This window comes from Urtica dioica, chromosome 5, assembly GCF_054948205.1.
Source record: "Urtica dioica subsp. dioica isolate 48M chromosome 5, U.dioica_male_clone48M_v1_H2, whole genome shotgun sequence".
In the NCBI taxonomy this organism is placed as follows: Eukaryota; Viridiplantae; Streptophyta; class Magnoliopsida; order Rosales; family Urticaceae; genus Urtica; species Urtica dioica.
This window is the reverse complement of record NC_142760.1, coordinates 8,912,270-8,933,176: the sequence shown is the minus strand read 5'-3', so window position 1 is coordinate 8,933,176 and position 20,907 is coordinate 8,912,270. Positions and strand designations below refer to the sequence as shown.

Genomic DNA, 20,907 nt, shown 5'->3' with positions numbered 1-20,907 from the left:
CATCTCTTGATACCTCCAAGACTACTTCATAAAGAAGCTAGAGTACACTGTTACCAAGCTTATGAAGGGACTTCACACTGCTGTAGGTCTTAGTAAGAGAAAGAGGAATCAAGGAGAGGCACATGCTACTGAGCAAAAAGCCTCCGCCTCTGGAACTAAGAACAGACCTTACAAAGCCGATAAAAAGAACTGTCCTGCCTATCTCAAAGCAAAGGAACATAGTATTGTACTAGTTACCGAAGCATGCTTAGTAGCTGATAATGTATCAAAGTGGATTCTTGACTCCGCTGCTACTAACCATATTTGTTGTTCCTTGAATGGTTTCAAGAAAACCAAAAGCTTAGAGGAAGGCGAGTTTTGTTTCAAATGGGGTGATGGGAGCCTGGTGTTTGCGAAGCCTGTGGGATCCGTGACATTGTCTTTTGAAGACCGCACTATAAACTTGAATAATGTTTATTTTGTTCCTACCTTTGGTAAGAACTTAATATCCGTTGCTCGTCTTCTTGAGCAAGATTATTGTTTAAAGTTCATTAAGAATGGAATTCGTATTTCGTTTCCTGATAATTCTTTTGTCACTGATGTATGTATGAAGAATGCTCTTTTTTACATCTATCCCACTCAACCTTCTCTTTTAGACACCGAAATAGATAACGATCTAATTAGGGAGCCAAAGAGGATCAAACTTTCTGAATCCTCCGATCTAACAAAATCAACATACCTCTGGCACTTAAGACTTGGTCATATCAGTCTAGATAGGATTAAGAGACTTGTGAGGGATTGTCCACTCCAAGCCTCTGCAATAGGTTCACTACCTACTTGTGAATCCTGTATAGAAGGAAAAATGACTAAGCGACCTTTATCCGATAAGGGTCAAAGAGCCACTGAGTTGCTGGAACTAATACATTCTGATGTATGTGGTCCGCTCAACCAACAGGCACGTGGAGGATACGAATACTTCGTTACTTTCACTGATGATTACTCAAGATATGGGTTTGTCTATTTGCTCAAACACAAATCCGAGACCTTTAACGTATTTAAGGTCTTTAGGGCTTTAGTGGAAAAGCAAACTGGCAAAGTGATCAAAACCCTTCGATCCGATCGAGGTGGTGAGTATATGTCTGGAGAGTTCGATGACTTTCTTAAAGAAGAAGGTATCGCTTCTCAGCTTACCGCACCTGGCACACCTCAACAAAACGGAGTGTCAGAGAGAAGGAACCGAACTCTAATGGAGATGGTTAGATCAATGATGAGTTACTCATCACTCCCTCCTTCCTTTTTGTTGATATGCCCTCGAAACAGCCGTCTACATTCTGAACCAAGTTCCGTCCAAAACGGTTCCTGGTACTCCTTATGAACGATGGACTGGCCGAAAAGTGAATCTTGGCCGCATCCGAATTTGGGGTTGCCCTGCACACGTGCTGAGGCAAAAGACTAGCAAGTTGGCTAGTAGGTCAGAATTGTGCCTGTTTGTAGGATATCTGAAGGAAACCAAAGGTTTTACTTTCTATAGTCCCGAGGACGATAAGACTTTCGTTAGCACGAATGCTCGTTTCCTTGAGGAGGACTTTATGAAGGATGCGAAACCTAGAAGCAAAATTGTGCTTGAAGAAAAGTTGGGTGAGGAAGCTTCTACCTCATCTGTAAGAACTGTTCTTACCCCAACTGAAACACAACCTAACTCATCAGAATCTCGTCAAGTAGTACTTCGACGTAGTGGGAGGGCTGTTCAACAGCCTGACAGGTACATGTCTTATGGAGACTCTCACGTAGCCGTCTCCGACATGGATGACCCTGTTTCCTATAGCCAAGCGATAGCTTGTTCAGAATCAAACCTTTGACTTGACGCCATGAAAGTTGAAATGCACTCGATGTATGTCAACAAAGTCTAGAAACTTGTAGACCTTCCTGAAGGGATTAAACCCGTAGGGTGTAAGTGGATATACAAGAAGAAAAGGGGTCCTGATGGGAACGTGGATACGTTCAAAGCACGACTTGTGGCGAAGGGTTTTACCCAACAAGAAGGGATTGACTATGAAGAAACCTTCTCGCCAGTCGCGATGCTTAAATCCATCCGCATACTCCTATCCATAGCTGCAGCTCTCGACTATGAGATCTGGCAAATGGATGTCAAGACAGCCTTTCTGAATGGCAATCTTGACGAGCGCATTTACATGGCTCAACCAGACGGTTTCGTGGATAAAGGTCAAGAGACCAAGGTTTGTGAGTTGCTTAAATCCATTTATGGACTAAAGCAAGCATCTAGGTCATGGAATATTAGATTCGATGAAACTGTAAAGAGCTTTGGCTTTGAACAGTCAATAGATGAGCCTTGTGTTTACAAGTTAATACACAAAGGCAAAGTTGTGTTTCTGGTACTATATGTCGATGATATACTACTCATTGGTAATGACGTGGGTGAGTTATCTGAGGTTAAGGTCTGGCTAGCAAAGCAATTCGATATGAAGGATCTAGGAGAAGCCGCGTACATTCTGGGGATCTAAATCTTTCGAGATAGGAAAAACCGGACCATGTCGCTCTCTCAAGCATCTTATATTGATAAGGTGATGGATCGCTTCTCGATGCAAGACTGCAAGAGGGGTCAAACACCCTTTAGGCATGGAGTTTCACTCTCTAAGGACCAGTCTCCCAAGACTGCACAAGAGATTGAAGACATGAGGAAGATTCCTGACGCCTCTGCCGTAGGAAGCCTCATGTATGCTGTGCTTTGCACTAGACCTGATATATGTTTCGCCGTTGGCGTAGTTAGCCGTTTCCAATCCAACCCTGGACCCGAGCACTGGATTGTTGTTAAGCATGTTCTTAAGTATCTTCGAAGAACTATGAACTTGATGCTTACATACTCAAGTACTGACCTGACTATGACGGGATATACCGACTCCGATTTTCAAGCGGATAAGGATTCCAGGAAATCCACTTCGGGATCTGTGTTCATCCTTAATGGTGTAGCTGTTGTGTGGAGAAGTATTAAGCAATCTTGCATTGCTGACTCCACAATGGAAGCAGAATATGTGGCTTCTTGTGAAGCATCCAAAGAGGCTGTATGGCTTAGAAAATTCCTTAAGTATTTGGAAGTTGTTCCGAACGTCGACGAGCCCATGACCCTTTATTGTGATTATAGTGGGGCTGTCGCTAACTCAAAGGAACCTCGAAGCCATAAGCGCTCTACATATATTGAGAGGAAATACCATTTGATTCGAGAGATCGCGCAACGCGGAGACGTGGAGGTGAAGTAGATCTCTGGCAGATCTATTCACCAAGGCCCTAGCGAACATGGTCTTCGACCAACTTCGAGAGGGATTAGGCATGTAGGACTACTCACATCTTCTTTGAGTCAAGTGGGAGTTTGTTGTCAATGGTGCCCACAAGAAGAGTAGTATTGTCTATTTATGTAAATTTGATGTCATATAGTCTTACGAAGACTCTTGCTTGTAATTGCTTATTCATTAATAAAAAGTTGAAACGTTCATTCAATCTTCTTTGTTTGAAGCTTTATGATAAAACCTTAGTCTTTTAGTCCATAAACAAACTTAACAACTTACGAAGAGACAAATGTAGATTTGCATGAACAAACTCTTCGTAGTTTGCTTAAAACGATATATTCGCAATCTTAGGGTCAAAGGACTATTGACCTCAGTATGATTGTTAGAAGAATCTATGATGTCTGGTTATGAGGCATTGCGAGTTGGAGACTCTATAGTTCTTCTAGGTATCTTCCGAAGGTACTGAATTGACCAGTGCACTTCTAGAGACAATATAAGAACAAACCATTTAACCTCTTATGTCTCGAAGTCACTATGTATGAATTGCATCATGCTTACCTTAATTCTGAAATGAGACATGCCATTTCACACATTAGTATTCTCATTTGAGAAAGTCAAAGTTCGGACTCACCATGTGATTCCGAACAAGGCCTATTGGTGAAGTACTAAGTTGTGAGTCTGTCATGAGTAACTGTGTGAAGTTCTCATAGATATGGAATTCATGTACAAGATTGCTGAAATGCAATGTATGTCACCTCATGCTTTGTTCCTTGGAGTGCGAATAAATGAACTGGCCAGTGTCCAAATTGAGTCCTGACTCTTTTGGATGAAACAATGTGACTTGTTAGCTCCTCGTCAATACATTGTTTCTAACTTATTCACAAGCGACAAAGGAGTTGAGGAAATAACAGCTAGAAGGGTAAAATGGTAATTTAGTAAATCCCTACTAGCTGATGACATTCATGAAGGGTAAACATAGATAATATTCAGTGGATCCGCTCATTATAATTAGGTCGAATTCTTGAGTAGAAAACAAATTCATTTGAACCGAGAGATTTTCAGTGTCAGCTCTTTAGTGGAGTCAGTTGGCATTAAGCTAAACTTGGAAAAGGTTTGTGAACTTTTGAGTCCAAGTGTTTAGCTCAAGCTTTGTTCATTTGGGTCCATGAGGTCACTGTCACGAATCACATCGATAGGAATAGTTAAACTGGAAGCTAAGTCAAAACAAGAACGAAAATAGTCAAAAGGGTATTTTTGTCTTTTGAGACATAGGATGAAATGAATGTCAATAAATTTTTTGACATGGTCATTTGATGACAAGTTTCACTCGGCCAAAATAAGATTTATTGGGCCTTGTGGATTAATTTCATTTCATAAAAATTTTATTGAAAATTCTTAATGGACCTTTTTCATGTTGTCATGAACAAGTGGAAAAGCTTCTAGAAGGCCTTTCTAGCATTAGAATAGGCGCCCACCACCCAAGAGGAAAGAGAGATTATTTTGTGCATAAATATATCAAGATACTTGCCAAAAGAAAAAGAGGAAACAAATTTGCATATGAGATGCATAGGGGAATCGGCCAAGTGAGGAAAAGGCAAGCCAAGGAACAAAAAAGGAAACAAATCCAAGCCTCAAGGAGGCTGCCTTGGGCGCCCAACATGGAATGGGAAATAAGGGATTTTTGCTCATGAATATGTGATATTCTATAGAAGAGGAAACTACCTTGTTGAAGGTAAAACCTCTCCTATAAATAGGAGCCCCATTCCTCACTTTTCAATCATCCAAGTTTAAGAGATTTGAGAGACTCTCTCTCTAGAACTTGGCCGAAAATCCTCTCTCTCTCTCTCTCTAGTTTATTTTCGATTTTTTCTTGTCTTGGCACCTAGGTCCTCACTCGACCTAGTGTTTAGCTCTGCGACTTCGAGACTCGTTCTTAAGTCGTAGCGTTTAAAAGTGCCCACTCACTGACTCCTTCTTTTCGAGTGATTTAGTGATAGAAACTTTCGTGGTTGCTCGAGGTGCCGAGGAAAGAAAGAGAGACGTGCTGCGAGGGGAGACGAGCGTTGCGAACTTTCCAAAAGCTTCTTCAAAGTTCAAGCTTCAAGAAAGGTTAGTAAACTCTTAGCTCATATTGATTTTTAATTACATGTACTTGCTTCTTTGTCTAGGTTAGTAAAAACTGTTTTTACTTGAAAAGAAATTTTTTTAAATTCCGCCGCTTCCCGAAGCGTTTAATCTTTTTCTTAAACCCTAGATCAATTCCAACACTTGAAGGTATCAAAGGTTTCGGGGAGAGTTTCCAAGATCATATCTATTTTAGTCTCCCCATCAATCTCGGATCCAAGGATCTCCATTTCGTTGAGATAGCTAATGATGAGCATCATATGATCTCTAACGGGAGTTCCAGCCTTCATACGACAGTTCATGAATTGTCGGACCGCTTGTTGCCTAGCTTGACGTCCTTGCCCTCCAAACATCTCATGGAGATTGTAGAGCATATCGGTGGCAGTTTCGTAATCACGATGTTGTTGTTGCAACACATTGTTCATCGATGAATATAGCACCTCGCAATCTCATCGGATCGAAGCCAGGCCGCCAGGGCGTCTTTCTCCTCTTGCGTCGAATCATCATTCGTTTGAGGACAGGGGGTGGTGAGAACCCATTTGTGCTTGTCGACAGTAAGGACTATGTCGAGGTTACGTTTCCAGTCGACGTAATTGTCGCCTTCGAGTTTATTCGAGGAAAGAATGGTTGAGAGAGGGTTGAGAGACATATTGCCTATAAAAGTTGAAACAAGTTTATGATTAGTCTTTGGTTTAGGATTTAAGTTTTATTAAGACTTTTATAAAATCCAAAGGTGTTATTAACCAAATGATAATTTACTCCCTCAAGAGAAGGCCGCAAAAAATCTCCTTTTATAAGTAAATGACACATCATTAATGCTCAGCCAAGATGTCAATACATCTATTTTGACTAGCCACCTTTTAAATTGGTTTGATCACTCACATCCTTTGGCAGAGCCTCAAGGGAGGATTACTAGGGATTGAGCCTAAGCGTGCAACCAACCACTTAGTCCAAAAGGTCAACTTTGAAAAACAATCCCCCAAGATGAGGCCTTGCCATCATCGTCTCACTCTCGGACGTAGCTCATTGAGCAATGATCGAAGCAATAACGCCTTGGAGTACTCCCATTTAAGTGAGAGTCGCAAGAGCGGCTCTTAGTCCCACGTTAGTTGCTTCTTTCATTAGTGTTGGGGATCGTGGGTTACAAACAACAAGTATAACCCTCCCACTTAGTTTTTGGAGTTGGTTCATCGACTCTTATAAGTTCGGAAACAGATTTCCTAGTTAGAGAGCGACAGAGCGGACAACTAGAAGAGAATCCTAGATTGGCATGTTCAGAGTAGTATTAGTGCATAAAGGCACAAGGTACATACTCGATCTTTTCCTATGTTCTATTTCGGGAAAGTGCGTGAGGGAAGTGTGAACTTCAATTCACTCGAACACTTGAAAGTTTGAGATTACACATCTTTTTATATTTCGGCTTGTCTACAAAGAGACCTCCCACTCAAATTTTCAAGAGCATATAGATTCTGAACATATGTGATATAGATATAGTTTTGAAAACATTTTGAAAACTTATTTGATTTGGATGACAAAATATTTTCAAGTTTGGAAGTGAAAACGGTTTTTCAAAATTCAAACTAGTTTTGTAAAAATTCAATTTCAATTAATCTTTCAAAAATCAAAACTTTTAATCTTTACACATCATGTTTATAATCATATGAAAAACATTTCAATTAATGCTTTTATTTGTGTTTTATTAGCAACGTAATAACAAGGCATAAAAGAAATAACAACAAGCATAAAACGAGTCAAGTAAAAATAAGAAACTAGTAAGATAAGAAAACTAATCACAAAATTTTACTCGAAATTTCTCAAACCTATAAAACACGTTTTTCAATATAAAAAATTAAAAACTTTTAGAACTGATTCTAATGTGTTTTAATAACATCCCAAACTCATAGAAAATCAACATGTTTTTTAATTTAAAGGCAAGAGCAATAAATTAAAAAAAATTTAAGATAACAATTCTAACTTGTCACAAAATTAATAAACTTTCGAAAACGATTTTCAAGCTCATAATTTTAAATAACATGTACATCCATCTCTTTGAGCATAGCTCTGATACCATTTGTTGGAATCGATCTAGGGTTTAAGAAAATAATTAACGCTTCGGGAAGCGGCGGAAGTTTAAAAATTTTCTTTTACAAGTAAAAATGGTTTTTACTAACCTAGACAAGTGCAAGTACATGTAATTAAAAACTAATATGAGCTAAGAAGTTTACTAACCTTTCTTGAAGCTTGATCTTTGAGAAGCTCTTAGAAAGTTGCAACGCTCGTCTCCCCTCGCAGCACGTCTCTCTTTCTTTCCTTGGCACCTCGAGCAACCACGAAAGTTTCTATCACTAAATCACTCGAAATAAAGGAATTAGTGAGTGGGCACTTTTAAACACTACGACTTAAGAACGAGTCTTGAAGTCGCAGAGCTAAACACTAGGTCGAGTGAGGAACTAGGTGCCAAAACAAGAAAAATCGAAAATAAACTAGAGAGAGAGAGAGAGGAGTTTCGACCAAAGTTCTAGAGAGAGAGTCTCTCAAATCTCTTAAACTTGGATGAATGAAATGTGGGGAAATGAGGCTCCTATTTATAGGAGAGCTCTCACCTTCAATAAGATAGTTTCCTCTTCTATAGAATATCACATATTCATGAGCCAATTTCCTCTTTTCCCTCTTGAGACACTCGGCCAAACAAGGGCTTCTAGAAGCCTTGATTTGTTTCCAATTTTGTTTATGGCTTGCCTTTTTCTCAACTTGGACGATTCCCTTGTGCATCCTTATGCAAATTTGTTTCCTCTTTTTCTTTTGGCAAGTATCTAAATAAATTTATGCACAAAATAAACTCTCCTATTTCTCTATAGGGTAGGCGCCCAACATGTCTCTAGAAGGAGCTTCTAGAAGCTTCTTCATTTATTCATGAGAACATGAAAAAGGCACATTAAGAATTTTCAATAAAACTCTTATGAAATGAAATTAATTCACGAGGCCCAATGATCAAGTCAAGGCCGAGTGACATTAAGTCATCAAATGAACTTGTAAAAAAAATTTATTGACATTCATTTCATCCTTTGTCTCAAAAGACAAAAATACCCTTTTGACTATTTTCGTTCTCGTTTTGACTTAGCTTCCAGTTTAACTATTCCTATCGAAGTGATTCGTGACAGTGACCTCATGGACCCAAATGAACAAAGCTTGAGCTAAACACTTGGACTCAAAAGTTCACAAACCTTTTCCAAGTTTAGCTTAATGCCAACTGACTCCACTAAAGAGCTGACAGTGAAAATCTCTCGGTTCAAATGAATTTATTTTCTACTCAAGAATTCGACCTAATTATGATTAGTGGATCCACTGAATATTATCTATGCTACCCTTCATGAATGTCATCAGCTAGTCGGGATTTACTAAATTACCATTTTACCCTTCTAACTATTATTTCCTCAACTCCTTTGTCGCTTGTGAATAAGTTAGAAACAATGTATTGACGAGGAGCTAACAAGTCACATTGTTTCATCCAAAAGAGTCAGGACTCAATTTGGACACTGGCCAGTTCATTTATTCACACTCCAAGGAACAAAGCATGAGGTGACATACATTGCATTTCAGCAATCTTGTATATGAATTCCATATCTATGAGAACTTCACAAAGTTACTCATGACATTCTCACAACTTAGTACTTCACCAATAGGCCCTGTTCGGAATCACAGAGTGAGTCCGAACTCTGACTTTCTCCAATGAGAATACTAAGGTGTGAAATGACATGTCTCATTTCAGGATTAAGGTAAGCATGATGCAATTCATACATAGTGACTTCGAGACATAAGAGGTTAAATGGTTTGTTCTTATCTTGTCTCTAGAAGTGCACTGGTCAATTCAGTACCTTCGGAAGATACCTAGAAGAACTATAGAGTCTCAAACTCTCAATGCCCCATAACCAGACATCATAGATTCTCCTAACAATCGTACTGAGGTCAATAGTCCTTTGACCCTAAGATTGCGAATATATCGTTTTAAGCAAAATACGAAGAGTTTGTTCATGCAAATCTACATTTGTGTCTTTGTAAGTTGTTAAGTTTGTTTATGGACTAAAAGACTAAGGTTTTATCATAAAGCTTCAAACAAGGAAGATTGAATGAACGTTTCAACTTTATTAATGAATGAATATGAAATTTCAAGCAAGAGTCTTGATGAGACTTTATTACATCAAATGTACAAAATAAAGATTACAACTCTTCTTGTGGGCACCATTGACAACAGAAATTGGCTCATGAATATGTGATAATTCTATAGAAGAGGAAACTACCTTATTGAAGGTGAGACCTCTCCTATAAATAGGAGCCTCATTCCACACATTTCATTCATCCAAAGTTTTAGAGATTGAGAGCTTCTCTCTCTAGACTTGGCCGCCCCTCTCCTCTCTCTCTCTATTCAATTTTGTTTTTATTGTTTTGGCACCTAGGTCCTCCTTTGACCTAGTGTTTAGCTCTGTGACTTCAAGACTCGTTCTTAAGTCGTAGTGTTTAAAAGTGCCCACACACTAATTCCTTTTTATCTTGAGTGATTTAGTGATAGAAACTTTCGTGGTTGCTCAAGTTAACGAGGAAAGGAAGAGAGACGTGCTGTGAGGGAGACGAACGTTGCAACCTTTTTCCAAAAGCTTCTCAACGTTCAAGCTTCTAAAAAGGTTAGTAATCTTTTATGCTCTTATTAGTTTTTATTTACATGTGCTTGCTCTTTGTCTAGGTTAGTAAAAAACTGTTTTACTTGTAAAAGAAATTTTTTAAAATTCCGCCGCTTACTGAAGCGTTAAACTTTTTCTTAAACCCTAGATCAATTCCAACAAAATCTTGTCCAATACCGCCAAGAGATCACTCCATGCATACTCAGGGTCCTGAATCAAGTGGGAGAAATCCACCTCGTGATCCCCGATTGAGAAAGAGAATTGATTTTCCATCACTGATATTGAAAGAGAGGATAAGTGGGAGAGAGCATGTGCATTTGTGAAAAATAAAGAGCCACGTGCCTTTGTTAATAGGCACATATGAAAAAGGAAAAAGTAAGATTTTCAAAACAGGAATTCTACTCCTACTCCAACAAGGAGAAGGAAACCAGAAGAAAAAAGGAAGGAGCCTAAATGGGCTCCCTCCTCACACGCGCGCCAGTTCTATGCGTGCGCGAACACTCGGCACAATGCGCCACCTTGACATGCGACGCGCCACCTCAGCGCGCGATGAATCGAAAAAAAAACACATTCGCCACCGCAAAGAATGGGAAATCCATTTTCTCAAAAACCCGACGTAATACGACTAAAATTTATTGCTCGGGCCCCCCGAGCGACAAACTTAGGGGGTTAATATTGTCGGTCCGTCTTAGAAAACTCGAAAACATTAAACTTAATGCGATACGTGTCGAATTCTGAATTCGAATGCCTAACGGGATGGGGCCACTAACAAGCCCATCTAGGCCCAAAAGGAGAAAGGCTCATCTGAAACGGGCCAAAAATCAGAGTAAGTAGCTCATCCACAATATAACACATGCGCATGATGCGCGAAGGGGCTTGGCATGTCGCACCTCCCATTCAACACGTCAAGGACGAATCCTCCCACGCTCCTCAAATACATCTTGCACGCGTAGCGTCGAGCACATCGCATGCCCGTGTCACCAGCCCCAAAAATGAATCGGCCTGACTAGACATTTGGTTACAAGTAAGCCGAGGAACAACGTTATTTCCAAAGTCTTTATTTTTGCTTGAAATTTTTTCATCTGGATCTATAGTAAAGCCAAAAGGAACAATTCGCAAGGGAATGACTAAAACATATTCGTTCAAACGATATTTTTCAAACGAATAAAAGCTACATTTTCCCCCGTGTCCGCATGAAATCTGAACTTCAGATCTGGCTCGTCGTGAATGTCAAAACTGCTACCTAAGAAGATAACATGCATAATTTCCTAGAAAATAAGAGGTCGACTCGGATTTGTGAACTATTCATAACCTAAGTCTCTAGTGAATCTATCGATTACCTAAAAATCATCAGCTTAACGACTCGAAACCGATTGGAAAAAATCTGAGTGCTCGGTAAGAAAAGCCAAAAAGATATACGATTGAATACTTGAGATTTACACGAAGAAGAGTTGGCCGAGCAAAAAGAACGATCCCAAAGCATGGACACGGATGAAGAAAAATTGAGAAAATGAACACAAAAATCCCAAGTGAATGGAGATTCTAGTATATATTGGCAGAGAAGTCGAAAAGGCGTGACTAGGCTTCCAAAGGAAGCTATAAAAATGAATAGACATGATCAAAGAAGAGAAACGATCCGCGTCAAAAATTACGATCCAATGGACATAATTCCAATTTTCGCTCGGATATGAAGAGCCACGAAGAAACGTCATCTCCTAATAATGACCCGAGCATTCGAATCGACACCTCGGTAGGCACCAACACATGTCATAAGTCAATATAAAAAATACAAAATTGATTACTTTAAAAGTTTCTTCGATAGGTACGCGACCAATATCCCAGTCGTTCATTGTAGTAGCTTAAAATACCGGATGCAAAACAAGCTCCTCACTACTGGAAAATACAAAAAAACTGGAGGGGATTGTCATGATCGGAAAATCTTACCACCGAATAGCCATAAAAAAATGGAACATGATTTTGTTCGAGGTGTGAAAAGCGAGGGATGCTCAAGAACATAAGTTAAGTTCCGAATACCGACTGGAAGAGCCGAAAATGCTGGAGAAAGCACTCGGTATAAAAGAGACTAGTCGAATTATAGCTTATAATGGCCACGTAAGCACGGATAACCGCTCAAATAACCCAAAATCAAGTATCCAAGCAGTTACGATACACGAACAAAGCAGTTACGAAATAACTGCTAATGACGTGGGAAGTGATCAACCCAAGTCCACACTTTATCCTCACCTATAAAAGGCACAAGACTCCTATAAAAAAGGCTGGATACTCATTCACACAACACACCTACTTCGCATAACTTTTGTTATCTTTATTTTCTCTTGTACTTAGAACCCCTTTGTAATTTGTACTTCTTATATAGAGATTTGTCTAATATAAGAAAAATCTGGTCTTTGTATTCATAATTATACCGAGTTTGTTCGGTATTTACGTGCATCCGTCGAGACAATTGTTGTATCTATTTTTTGACATCGTCAAGTTGACGTTAGAAGGAGGACACTTAACATTGAAGTTTGATGGCGAGTTTCTCGGCACCACAAAAATCTGAAGAGGAAGATAATCCACAGAGTGACGAGCATGAGCAAATCGAGCATTAGAATATAACTCTTCCACTGACTACTGAGGAAATCGCTGAAATCATCCGATAATCGAGTCTTTTAAAGATATTCAGAAAAATGAAAGAGTGTCTGACATAATTGGAGAGGAAGAACAATGAATTAGGGCAACAAATTAGGGCCAGACGTATCATAATACTAATGTTGAAAATTCGGTTAACTTCAATTAACCATTAACCGAATTTTTTGCTCACGGTTAATTGTTAACCGAAATAGAAAAATGGACAATTAATTGCAATTAATTGTTTTAACCGAAAAGTGGGCAATTTATAAATGTTACGTGAGAAAACAAACTACTTTATAATAAACTATTATTTTTTTTTTCAATTAACCTAGGTTAATTGTTTTTTATTTGGTTAAAATTAACCGTACGATTAATTTTAACCAAAAATTCAATTAAAATTAATCGTACGGTTAATTTTAACCGAATAATTTACATGAAAATTTAAATCAAAATTTTTTCTTTAACCGAATTTTTTCCTTTACGTAGTACACAGTACAATCGTGACACCTAAAGGTGACCCACCCCGCCACAAGCCGGAGAAAGAGGTCAATGAGCCATTATATATTACCAGAGAGCAACATGTGCTAAAGTTATGGTAGCTAGCTAACATATCTCTGCACAACAGAAGATTTTGATAAAAAAGTTTATCTCCTTTTCTTTTTAATCGGAGGTCCAAAAATTTATCACTTATCCTCTGTCGTCAAATTTTCCACGTGCTATGATTTCTCGCATCCAGCATGTACCCTCATAATATAATTACAAATAATTTAGAAGTTGTCTTCTCAAATACCTACCCAATCCATCGTTTCCACCTACCGAGCTTTCACATAAATTGAAAAGCATAGAGACAGAGATATTAATTAACGGTGCTTTAAGAGAGAGAGAGAGAGAGAGAGAGAGAGAGGAGAAAGTCTACGGGAAATAGTTTTTTTTTTTTTTAATTTTATCAAGGACATTTTTTTTATTGCTAAATATAGCCATCACATTTATGTGGTAAAACCTGCTCTCGTCTAAAGCTGTGTTTGTTCTTCCCACCTGGTTTTCTTATTCTTTCCGGGGATGGAAGACTTGTGTGATAGATGGTCTGAACTGGACATAGGAGAAGAAGATGACGAGGAAGTTATGGTCCTCGAGGAGGACGAGATCGCGAGTACTGAGGTGGACCTCTCGAGCAGCCTGCTTGGGAGGCTTCTGAGAGCTAGACCCTTCAACCGGAACGCCCTGAAGACGGTCATGGCCAGGATTTGGAGACCCAAGGGCAAGCTCGAAATCAGCGATTACGATAAGGGTGTGTTCTGCTTCAAATTCGAACTCGAATCTGACAAGAGAAGAGTCTGGGAACTAGGACCTTGGTCATTCGATAAATCGTTGCTAGTCCTCGGTGACCCGCTGCTGGAAGACGAAGTCGAGTTCCGGTTCGCAGAATTCTGGGTTCAACTCCATGGAGTTCCCCCGAGGAATCGATATGCAAAAATGGCTGGGCTGGTTGGTAAGAGGATTGGTCGTGTTGTCAATGTTGATAAGGATAGGGGAGACCGAACCAGAGAATAGTTCCTTCGCGTTCGAGTGGCCATCGACATCGGAAAGCCATTGACGAGGGGGATACATATAATGCCCGGGAAGGAGAAGAATTGGGTGGCATTTAAATTCGAAAAGCTAGGCGATTTCTGCTATTCTTGCGGGAGTTTGGGGCACAGCCTCTCCGCTTGCCCAAGCCCACCGCCTCCGACGGTCGAGACCGGGAATCCTAGATTTGGAGGGTGGCTTCGAGGGGAGGCCCCAAGTAACCCCGGGAATGGCACAAGGCGCTTCAACGGAGTAGGAACGTCCCTAGACAAGGGCTGGGCAGGGCCTGGTGTCACCCCGACAAAGGACGGACCACTGCCCCCGGCGGCCGCATCGTCAAATGATGGCAAAACCTGCAAGAATCCTTCAGGGAAATCTCCAGTGGCGGAGCAAAACGGGAATGGGAAAGGTAGAGGCGAGGCTGGTCCTTCGCGAGACTCGGAAGCCCCGGGACTGGCGGAGATGGAAGTTGAGGTCGGAGCCGCGGGTGACACGTCTCCACTCGCTGGAGAGGGTATGGACTCGGGGGATAATCCTTCCCCTGGGGTGCCGACGCCATTTTCTAGGCACATGGGACACAGCGAGGATGACAGAGCCCACCGGCCGAATGAGACGACCCCGCCGCCGAGGGAAGCTGTGATCTCTCCACGCGGAGCTCCGAGCCTAGCGGGGGAATCTGCGACCCCTGCGAACGAGCTTCGCCAAGCTCCATCGACGCCAACGGGAAAACCCAGATCTGACGCGGCTAGGAGTGTGGCGCGTCGGGGCCAATCGAGAAGCAGAGCGTCGGTTTCGGGGAGTGAGCTTCCTTGCCATACCGGGGTAGGTACGACTAAACCTATCCTGAAAGATGAGGATTTTAAGCCTAGATTGAGGAGAGAACAGGGCAATGGCTCCCTGGAGCAGATAGTTTTTTTCTGGAAAAAAGGATGAGACAGGGGGGAGCAGGTGACTTCTGGCGATTTGGGCAGTCAGGGATCTAGAGTGGGTCAGGGGAAATCCCTATCCCTAGCTAAAGATAAAGAGTTGGGTGTGTTGGGCCTTAACCTATCTTCGGCCAAGCCCATGAAGATAAGGGCTGATTTGGTGCAAGGGGGGCTTAGTGAGGCTTCCAACCAGGTGGGCCACGGCCTTCTTGGGCCATATGAGTCCTGGAAAAGTAACTCAGCCTCCAAAAAAAGGCCATTTGGGCGTGAATTAGGCCCAGAAATTGGGCCGGAGGCTGATTCTTTTTCTGGGATGGTCGAGGAGGGTGACGGCGGGTCGGGCAATTGGAAATCGGGCGAGAGAGTCAGAATCGGGAACGTGAAGAAGATGGCTCGCATGTTTGAAGCTGGGGGAGAGAAGACCAACTTAGGACCGAATCGCACAGGGAGCGGGTCACTGCCTACCTCATCTACCCAGACGTACCAGAGTGGGCAAGGGAATGGGAAAGGTTTCGAGCCAGCGGGGGGCTCTGATACTTCTGCTTTGAAGAGAGTGTTGGGATCTACGCTCGATACACAGGTAAGTCCAACTATCAACTCTCATACTCATGTACTACAGTTTGATATAGGACATAGAGACTTATTTTCAGCTACACTAGGCCTAGGGGATAGAGACTCTTTTTCAGACACTCAAGTCTTATGGGATAGAGACTTACTTTCTGCCACAGATGACCTAGGGAGGAGAGACTTATTTTCTGTTACTCGTACTTTGAAAGTTTCTAGTCCACTAGATTCGACCTTAGTAGTTACTGATGGGAGAGCGGCGCCCCTGAGAGTGAGGGCCGCCGAACGCGATGATAGGCGTTATATGGAACGTCCAGGGGTTAGGTAACCCCGTGACGAGGTCAGCCCTCCATGCTCACGTTCGTGATCATAGTCCCGATTTTATTTTTCTATCAGAGACTAGACTACGGCGTGAGGGGGCTGAAAGGGTGAGAGTGTCGTTGGGTTTCGCTGGTTGTATGACGGTGGACTGTCTCGGTAGGAGTGGAGGCTTGATGTTACTTTAGAAAGAGCCTGTGAGATTCCTTCTCGGGACGTTTTCGAGATATCACATTGAGGGAGATCTGGTTAGTGTTTTAGGTGAGAGTTGGAGATTTGTGGGGATCTACGGAGATCTTGTGAGCGCCCAGAGGAGGCATTCTTGGGAGCTCCTTCGTCGCCTCCGGAGCTCTTTCACGGGTCCTTGGTTAGTTGGGGGCGACATGAACGAAGTTGTCTCCAACTCAGAGATTAGAGGAGGTAGAGACAGATGTCCCGGCCAGCTATCAGCCTTCAGAGAGATGATTTTGGATAGCAACATCCATGACTTAGGTTACGAGGGAGACCCTTTCACCTGGCGCAGAGGAGGTTTAGAGGAGCGTCTGGATAGATGCCTTGCGAGTCACGAGTGGAGCGACCTCTTCCCTTCGGCCACAATTCGACATTTGAGTTTCTGGAGTTCGGACCATAGACCGCTTCTTCTGCATACTGCGGGTTTCAGAGATCGCCGGAGGAGCAGGAGGCCGAGGCGTTTCTTCTTTGAGGAGTCGTGGATAGGTGAGCCAGAGTGCGACGAGCGGATCCGTAGAGCATGGGGGACGGGCCAGAGTGGGGATTAGAATCCGAGCTTAGCTGATGCGATCAGTCAATGCAGAAAGAGCCTCTCCAGCTGGGGCGGAGCGAGGAACAGAGAGATCAGAGACATGATCGAGAAGCAGAAGAAGATCGTTGAGCCTACGGGACGATCGGGCCCGGATTTCTGTATGGAGTTCTTCAGACGGGAGGAGAGACAGCTTGACGCTTTAGTTGACAGAGAGGAGCAGTACTGGAGACAGAGGAGCAGAGTGTCCTGGATGCGGTGCGGGGATAAGAATACGAAGCTTTTTCACCGCAAGGCTTCTGCTAGGATGAAGAGGAATGCCATTAGAGGATTAGAGGACAAAGACGGGGTTTGGCACAGTGGAGACACTGAGATCGAGAGGATCGTCTCTTGTTACTTTGGTGACATTTTCTCTTCAGAGAGGCCTCCTTCGCAGAGTATTGACTTAGTTTCCGTGGGCGTACAACCTAGGATCTCGGAGGCGTTGAACGCCGAGTTGGAGTGCCCTTTTGAGCCAGGGGAGGTGAAAAAGGCGCTTTTCTTGATGGATGCGATCAAGGCCCCGGGAAGTGACGGCTTTCCCACGATTTTATACCAGAGATATTGGGACGTAGTTGGCGAGTCGGTCTTGAAGACCTGCCTTGGGATTCTTAACGACGGAGATGAGGTGGCCACCATTAATGATACTGTGGTCACCTTCATCCCCAAAGTAGAGGACCCGAAACGAGTCAGCGACTTCAGACCGATTAGCCTGTGCAATGTGATCTATAAGATAGTGGCCAAGTGCTTGGTCAACCGTCTTAAGATCACTATGCACGATGCTATTTCTGAGTCCCAGAGTGTTGTCAATGGTGCCCACAAGAAGAGTTGTAATCTTTATTTTGTACATTTGATGTAATAAAGTCTCATGAAGACTCTTGCTTGTAATTGCCTATTCATTCATTAATAAAGTTGAAACGTTCATTCATTCTTTCTTTGTTTGAAGCTTTATGATAAAACCTTAGTCTTTTAGTCCATAAACAAACTAAACAACTTACGAAGAGACAAATGTAGATTTGCATGAACAAACTCTTCGTAGTTTGCTTAAAACGATATATTCGCAATCTTTGGGTCAAAGGACTATTGACCTCAGTACGATTGTTAGAAGAATCTATGATGTCTGGTTATGAGGCATTGAGAGTTGGAGACTCTATAGTTCTTCTAGGTATCTTCCGAAGGTACTGAATTGACCAGTACACTTCTAGAGACAATATAAGAACAAACCATTTAACCTCTTATGTCTCGAAGTCACTATGTATGAATTGCATCATGCTTACCTTAATCCTGAAATGAGACATGCCATTTCACACCTTAGTATTCTCATTTGAGAAAGTCAGAGTTCGGACTCACTATGTGATTCCGAACAGGGCCAATTGGTGAAGTACTAAGTTGTGAGTATGTCATGAGTAACTTTGTGAAGTTCTCATAGATATGGAATTCATGTACAAGATTGCTGAAATGCAATGTATGTCACCTCATGCTTTATTCCTTGGAGTGTGAATAAATGAACTGGCCAATGTCCAAATTGAGTTCCGACTCTTTTGGATGAAACAATGTGACTTGTTAGCTCCTCGTCAATACATTGTTTCTAACTTATTCACAAGTGACAAAGGAGTTGAGGAAATAACAGCTAGAAGGGTAAAATGGTAATTTAGTAAATCCCGACTAGCTGATGACATTCATGAAGGGTAAACATAGATAATATTCAGTGGATCCGCTCATCATAATTATGTCGAATTCTTGAGTAGAAAATAAATTCATTTGAACCGAGAGATTTTCAGTGTCAGCTCTTTAGTGGAGTCAGTTGGCATTAAGCTAAACTTGGAAAAGGTTTGTGAACTTTTGAGTCCAAGTGTTTAGCTCAAGCTTTGTTCATTTGGGTCCATGAGGTCACTGTCACGAATCACATCGATAGGAATAGTTAAACTGGAAGCTAAGTCAAAACAAGAACGAAAATAGTTAAAAGGGTATTTTTGTCTTTTGAGACAAAGGATGAAATGAATGTCAATAAATTTTTTGACAAGTTCATTTGATGACTTAATGTCACTCGGCCATGACTTGATTATTGGGCCTTGTGAATTAATTTCATTTCATAAGAATTTTATTGAAGATTCTTAATGGGCCTTTTTCATGTTCTCATGAATAAATGAAGAAGCTTCTAGAAGCTCCTTCTAGAGACATGTTGGGCGCCCAACATACCTAAGGAAAGATAGTTTTTTTTGTGCATAAATGTATTTAGATACTTGCCAAAAGAAAAAGAGGAAACAAATTTGCATATGCATGCATAGGGGAATCGGCCATGTTGAGAGAAAAGGCAAGCCATGAACAAAATTGGAAACAAATCAAGGCTTCTAGAAGCCTTGTGTTGGCCGAGTGTCTCAAAGGGAAAAAGAGGAAATTGGCTCATGAATATGTGATATTCGAGTGATTTAGTGATAGAAACTTTCGTGGTTGCTCGAGGTGCCGAGGAAAGGAAGAGAGACGTGCTGCGAGGGGAGACGAGCGTTGAAAACTTTCCAAAAGCTTCTTCAAAGTTCAAGCTTCAAGAAAGGTTAGTAAACTCTTAGCTCATTTTGGTTTTTAATTACATGTACTTGCTTCTTTGTCTAGGTTAGTAAAAACTGTTTTTACTTGAAAAGAAATTTTTTAAATTCCGCCGCTTCCCGAAGCGTTTAATCTTTTTCTTAAACCCTAGATCAATTCCAACACAGAGCGCTTTTGTAGGAGGTAGACTGATCTTTGATAATGTCATGGTTGGATTTGAGGCTCTCCATACGATGAAGCGGAAACGCTTCGGAAATGGAAAGTGCGCGTCTAGCAAGCTTGACATGGCGAAGGCTTTCGACAGAGTTGAGTGGGCCTACCTGGAGGCAATGATGTTTAGACTGGGATACAGCACGCAGTGGGTGCACCTTATCATGAGATGCGTTACCTCAGTCAGATTTGCTTTCCACATCAACGGCTCCACCCGAGACAGTGTGACTCCCTCCAGAGGCCTCCGCCAAGGGGACCCTCTCTCTCCATTTTTATTCCTCTTCTGCTCTGAGGGTCTCTCGAGCCTCTTCCGAGCAAGTGAGGATGTTGGAGCGCTTTCAGGAGTCCGATTCCGGGAACTTCATGTGTCTCACCTTCTTTTCGCGGATGATAGCTTGGTTTTCTGTCGTGCGATACCCGACGAATGTGAGAGGGTTACAGACATTTTACGGACTTATTCAGAGGCCTTGGGCCAGATGGTGAACTTTCAAAATTCCGATGTCTATTTCGGTACGGAGGTCAGTGATGAGGTGGGTGAGGTTTTGGCCCAGATCCTAGGAGTTAGGAAGACGGAGTGCCATAAGCGATACCTGGGTCTTCCCGCGTTCACTGGTCGGAGGACGACGGAGCTTTTTGGGTTTGTGAGAAACCGTGTCTGGGATAAGATTAAGAGTTGGAACGGTCTCTCCCTCTCGCAGGCTGGCAGAGAGGTTCTCATTAAGTCCGTCCTTCAGTCTATTCCCAGCTACGTGGCCTCATGCCATAAGATTCCGCTGCGCTTGATTAGGGACATCCATTCGGCGACTGCCAGATTCTGGTGAGGGGGTGAAACGGCGACGAGGTAGATCCACTGGTGCAATTGGGAAGACCTCACGCGACACAAGTCAGTGGGAGGGATGGGCTTCAGAGATCTGGAGATGTCCAACCAGGCCCTTCTGGCTAAGAGTGTCCGGAGGCTTCTCAGGAGACCGGATAGTCTGGTAGGCCGAGTCTTTAGACAAAGCTACTTCCCCGATGGAGATATTATGAAGGCTCATCCAGGCTCGTGTAGCTCTTCCATGTGGCGCAGTCTTCTTTGGAGACATGAGATCATTCAATCCGGCTCGAGATGGCGGATCGGGGACGGGGAGTCTAGGTTGGTCATGGGCGACAGTTGGGTTCCTAGAGACAGACCTGCCACCTGGATTGACCCCCCTTGGATCCCCCCGGTATGCGAGTAGCTGAGCTTATGAAATTCGACGGTAGTTGGGACGTCGATCTTATTA

General features: G+C 42.2%; 2 protein-coding genes across 2 annotated transcripts; both read left to right on the top strand.

Moving 5' to 3' along the window:
• Positions 1–13,774: 13,774 nt before the first annotated feature.
• On the top strand, positions 13,775–14,266 carry LOC149395090 (uncharacterized). Its single transcript, XM_089614208.1, has one exon. The coding sequence runs from the start codon at positions 13,775–13,777 to the stop codon at positions 14,264–14,266; it is 492 nt and encodes a 163-aa protein (XP_089470334.1).
• Positions 14,267–17,156: 2,890 nt separating this feature from the next.
• On the top strand, positions 17,157–20,463 carry LOC149395089 (uncharacterized). Its single transcript, XM_089614207.1, has 3 exons — positions 17,157–17,309; positions 19,600–19,794; positions 19,936–20,463. Exons 1-3 carry the CDS (start codon positions 17,157–17,159, stop codon positions 20,461–20,463), a joined length of 876 nt encoding a protein of 291 aa, XP_089470333.1.
• Positions 20,464–20,907: the final 444 nt, after the last annotated feature.

Coding starts and splice junctions, on each gene's coding strand:
- LOC149395089 (XM_089614207.1), top strand. CDS start 17,157: ATGAAGAGGAATGCCATTAGAGGATTAGAGGACAAAGACGGGGTTTGG. Junction 17,310..19,599: donor TTGACTTAGTTTCCGTGGGC/GTACAACCTAGG, acceptor ATTCCAACACAG/AGCGCTTTTGTAGGAGGTAG. Junction 19,795..19,935: donor TGGGATACAGCACGCAGTGG/GTGCACCTTATC, acceptor TTCTGCTCTGAG/GGTCTCTCGAGCCTCTTCCG.
- LOC149395090 (XM_089614208.1), top strand. CDS start 13,775: ATGGAAGACTTGTGTGATAGATGGTCTGAACTGGACATAGGAGAAGAA.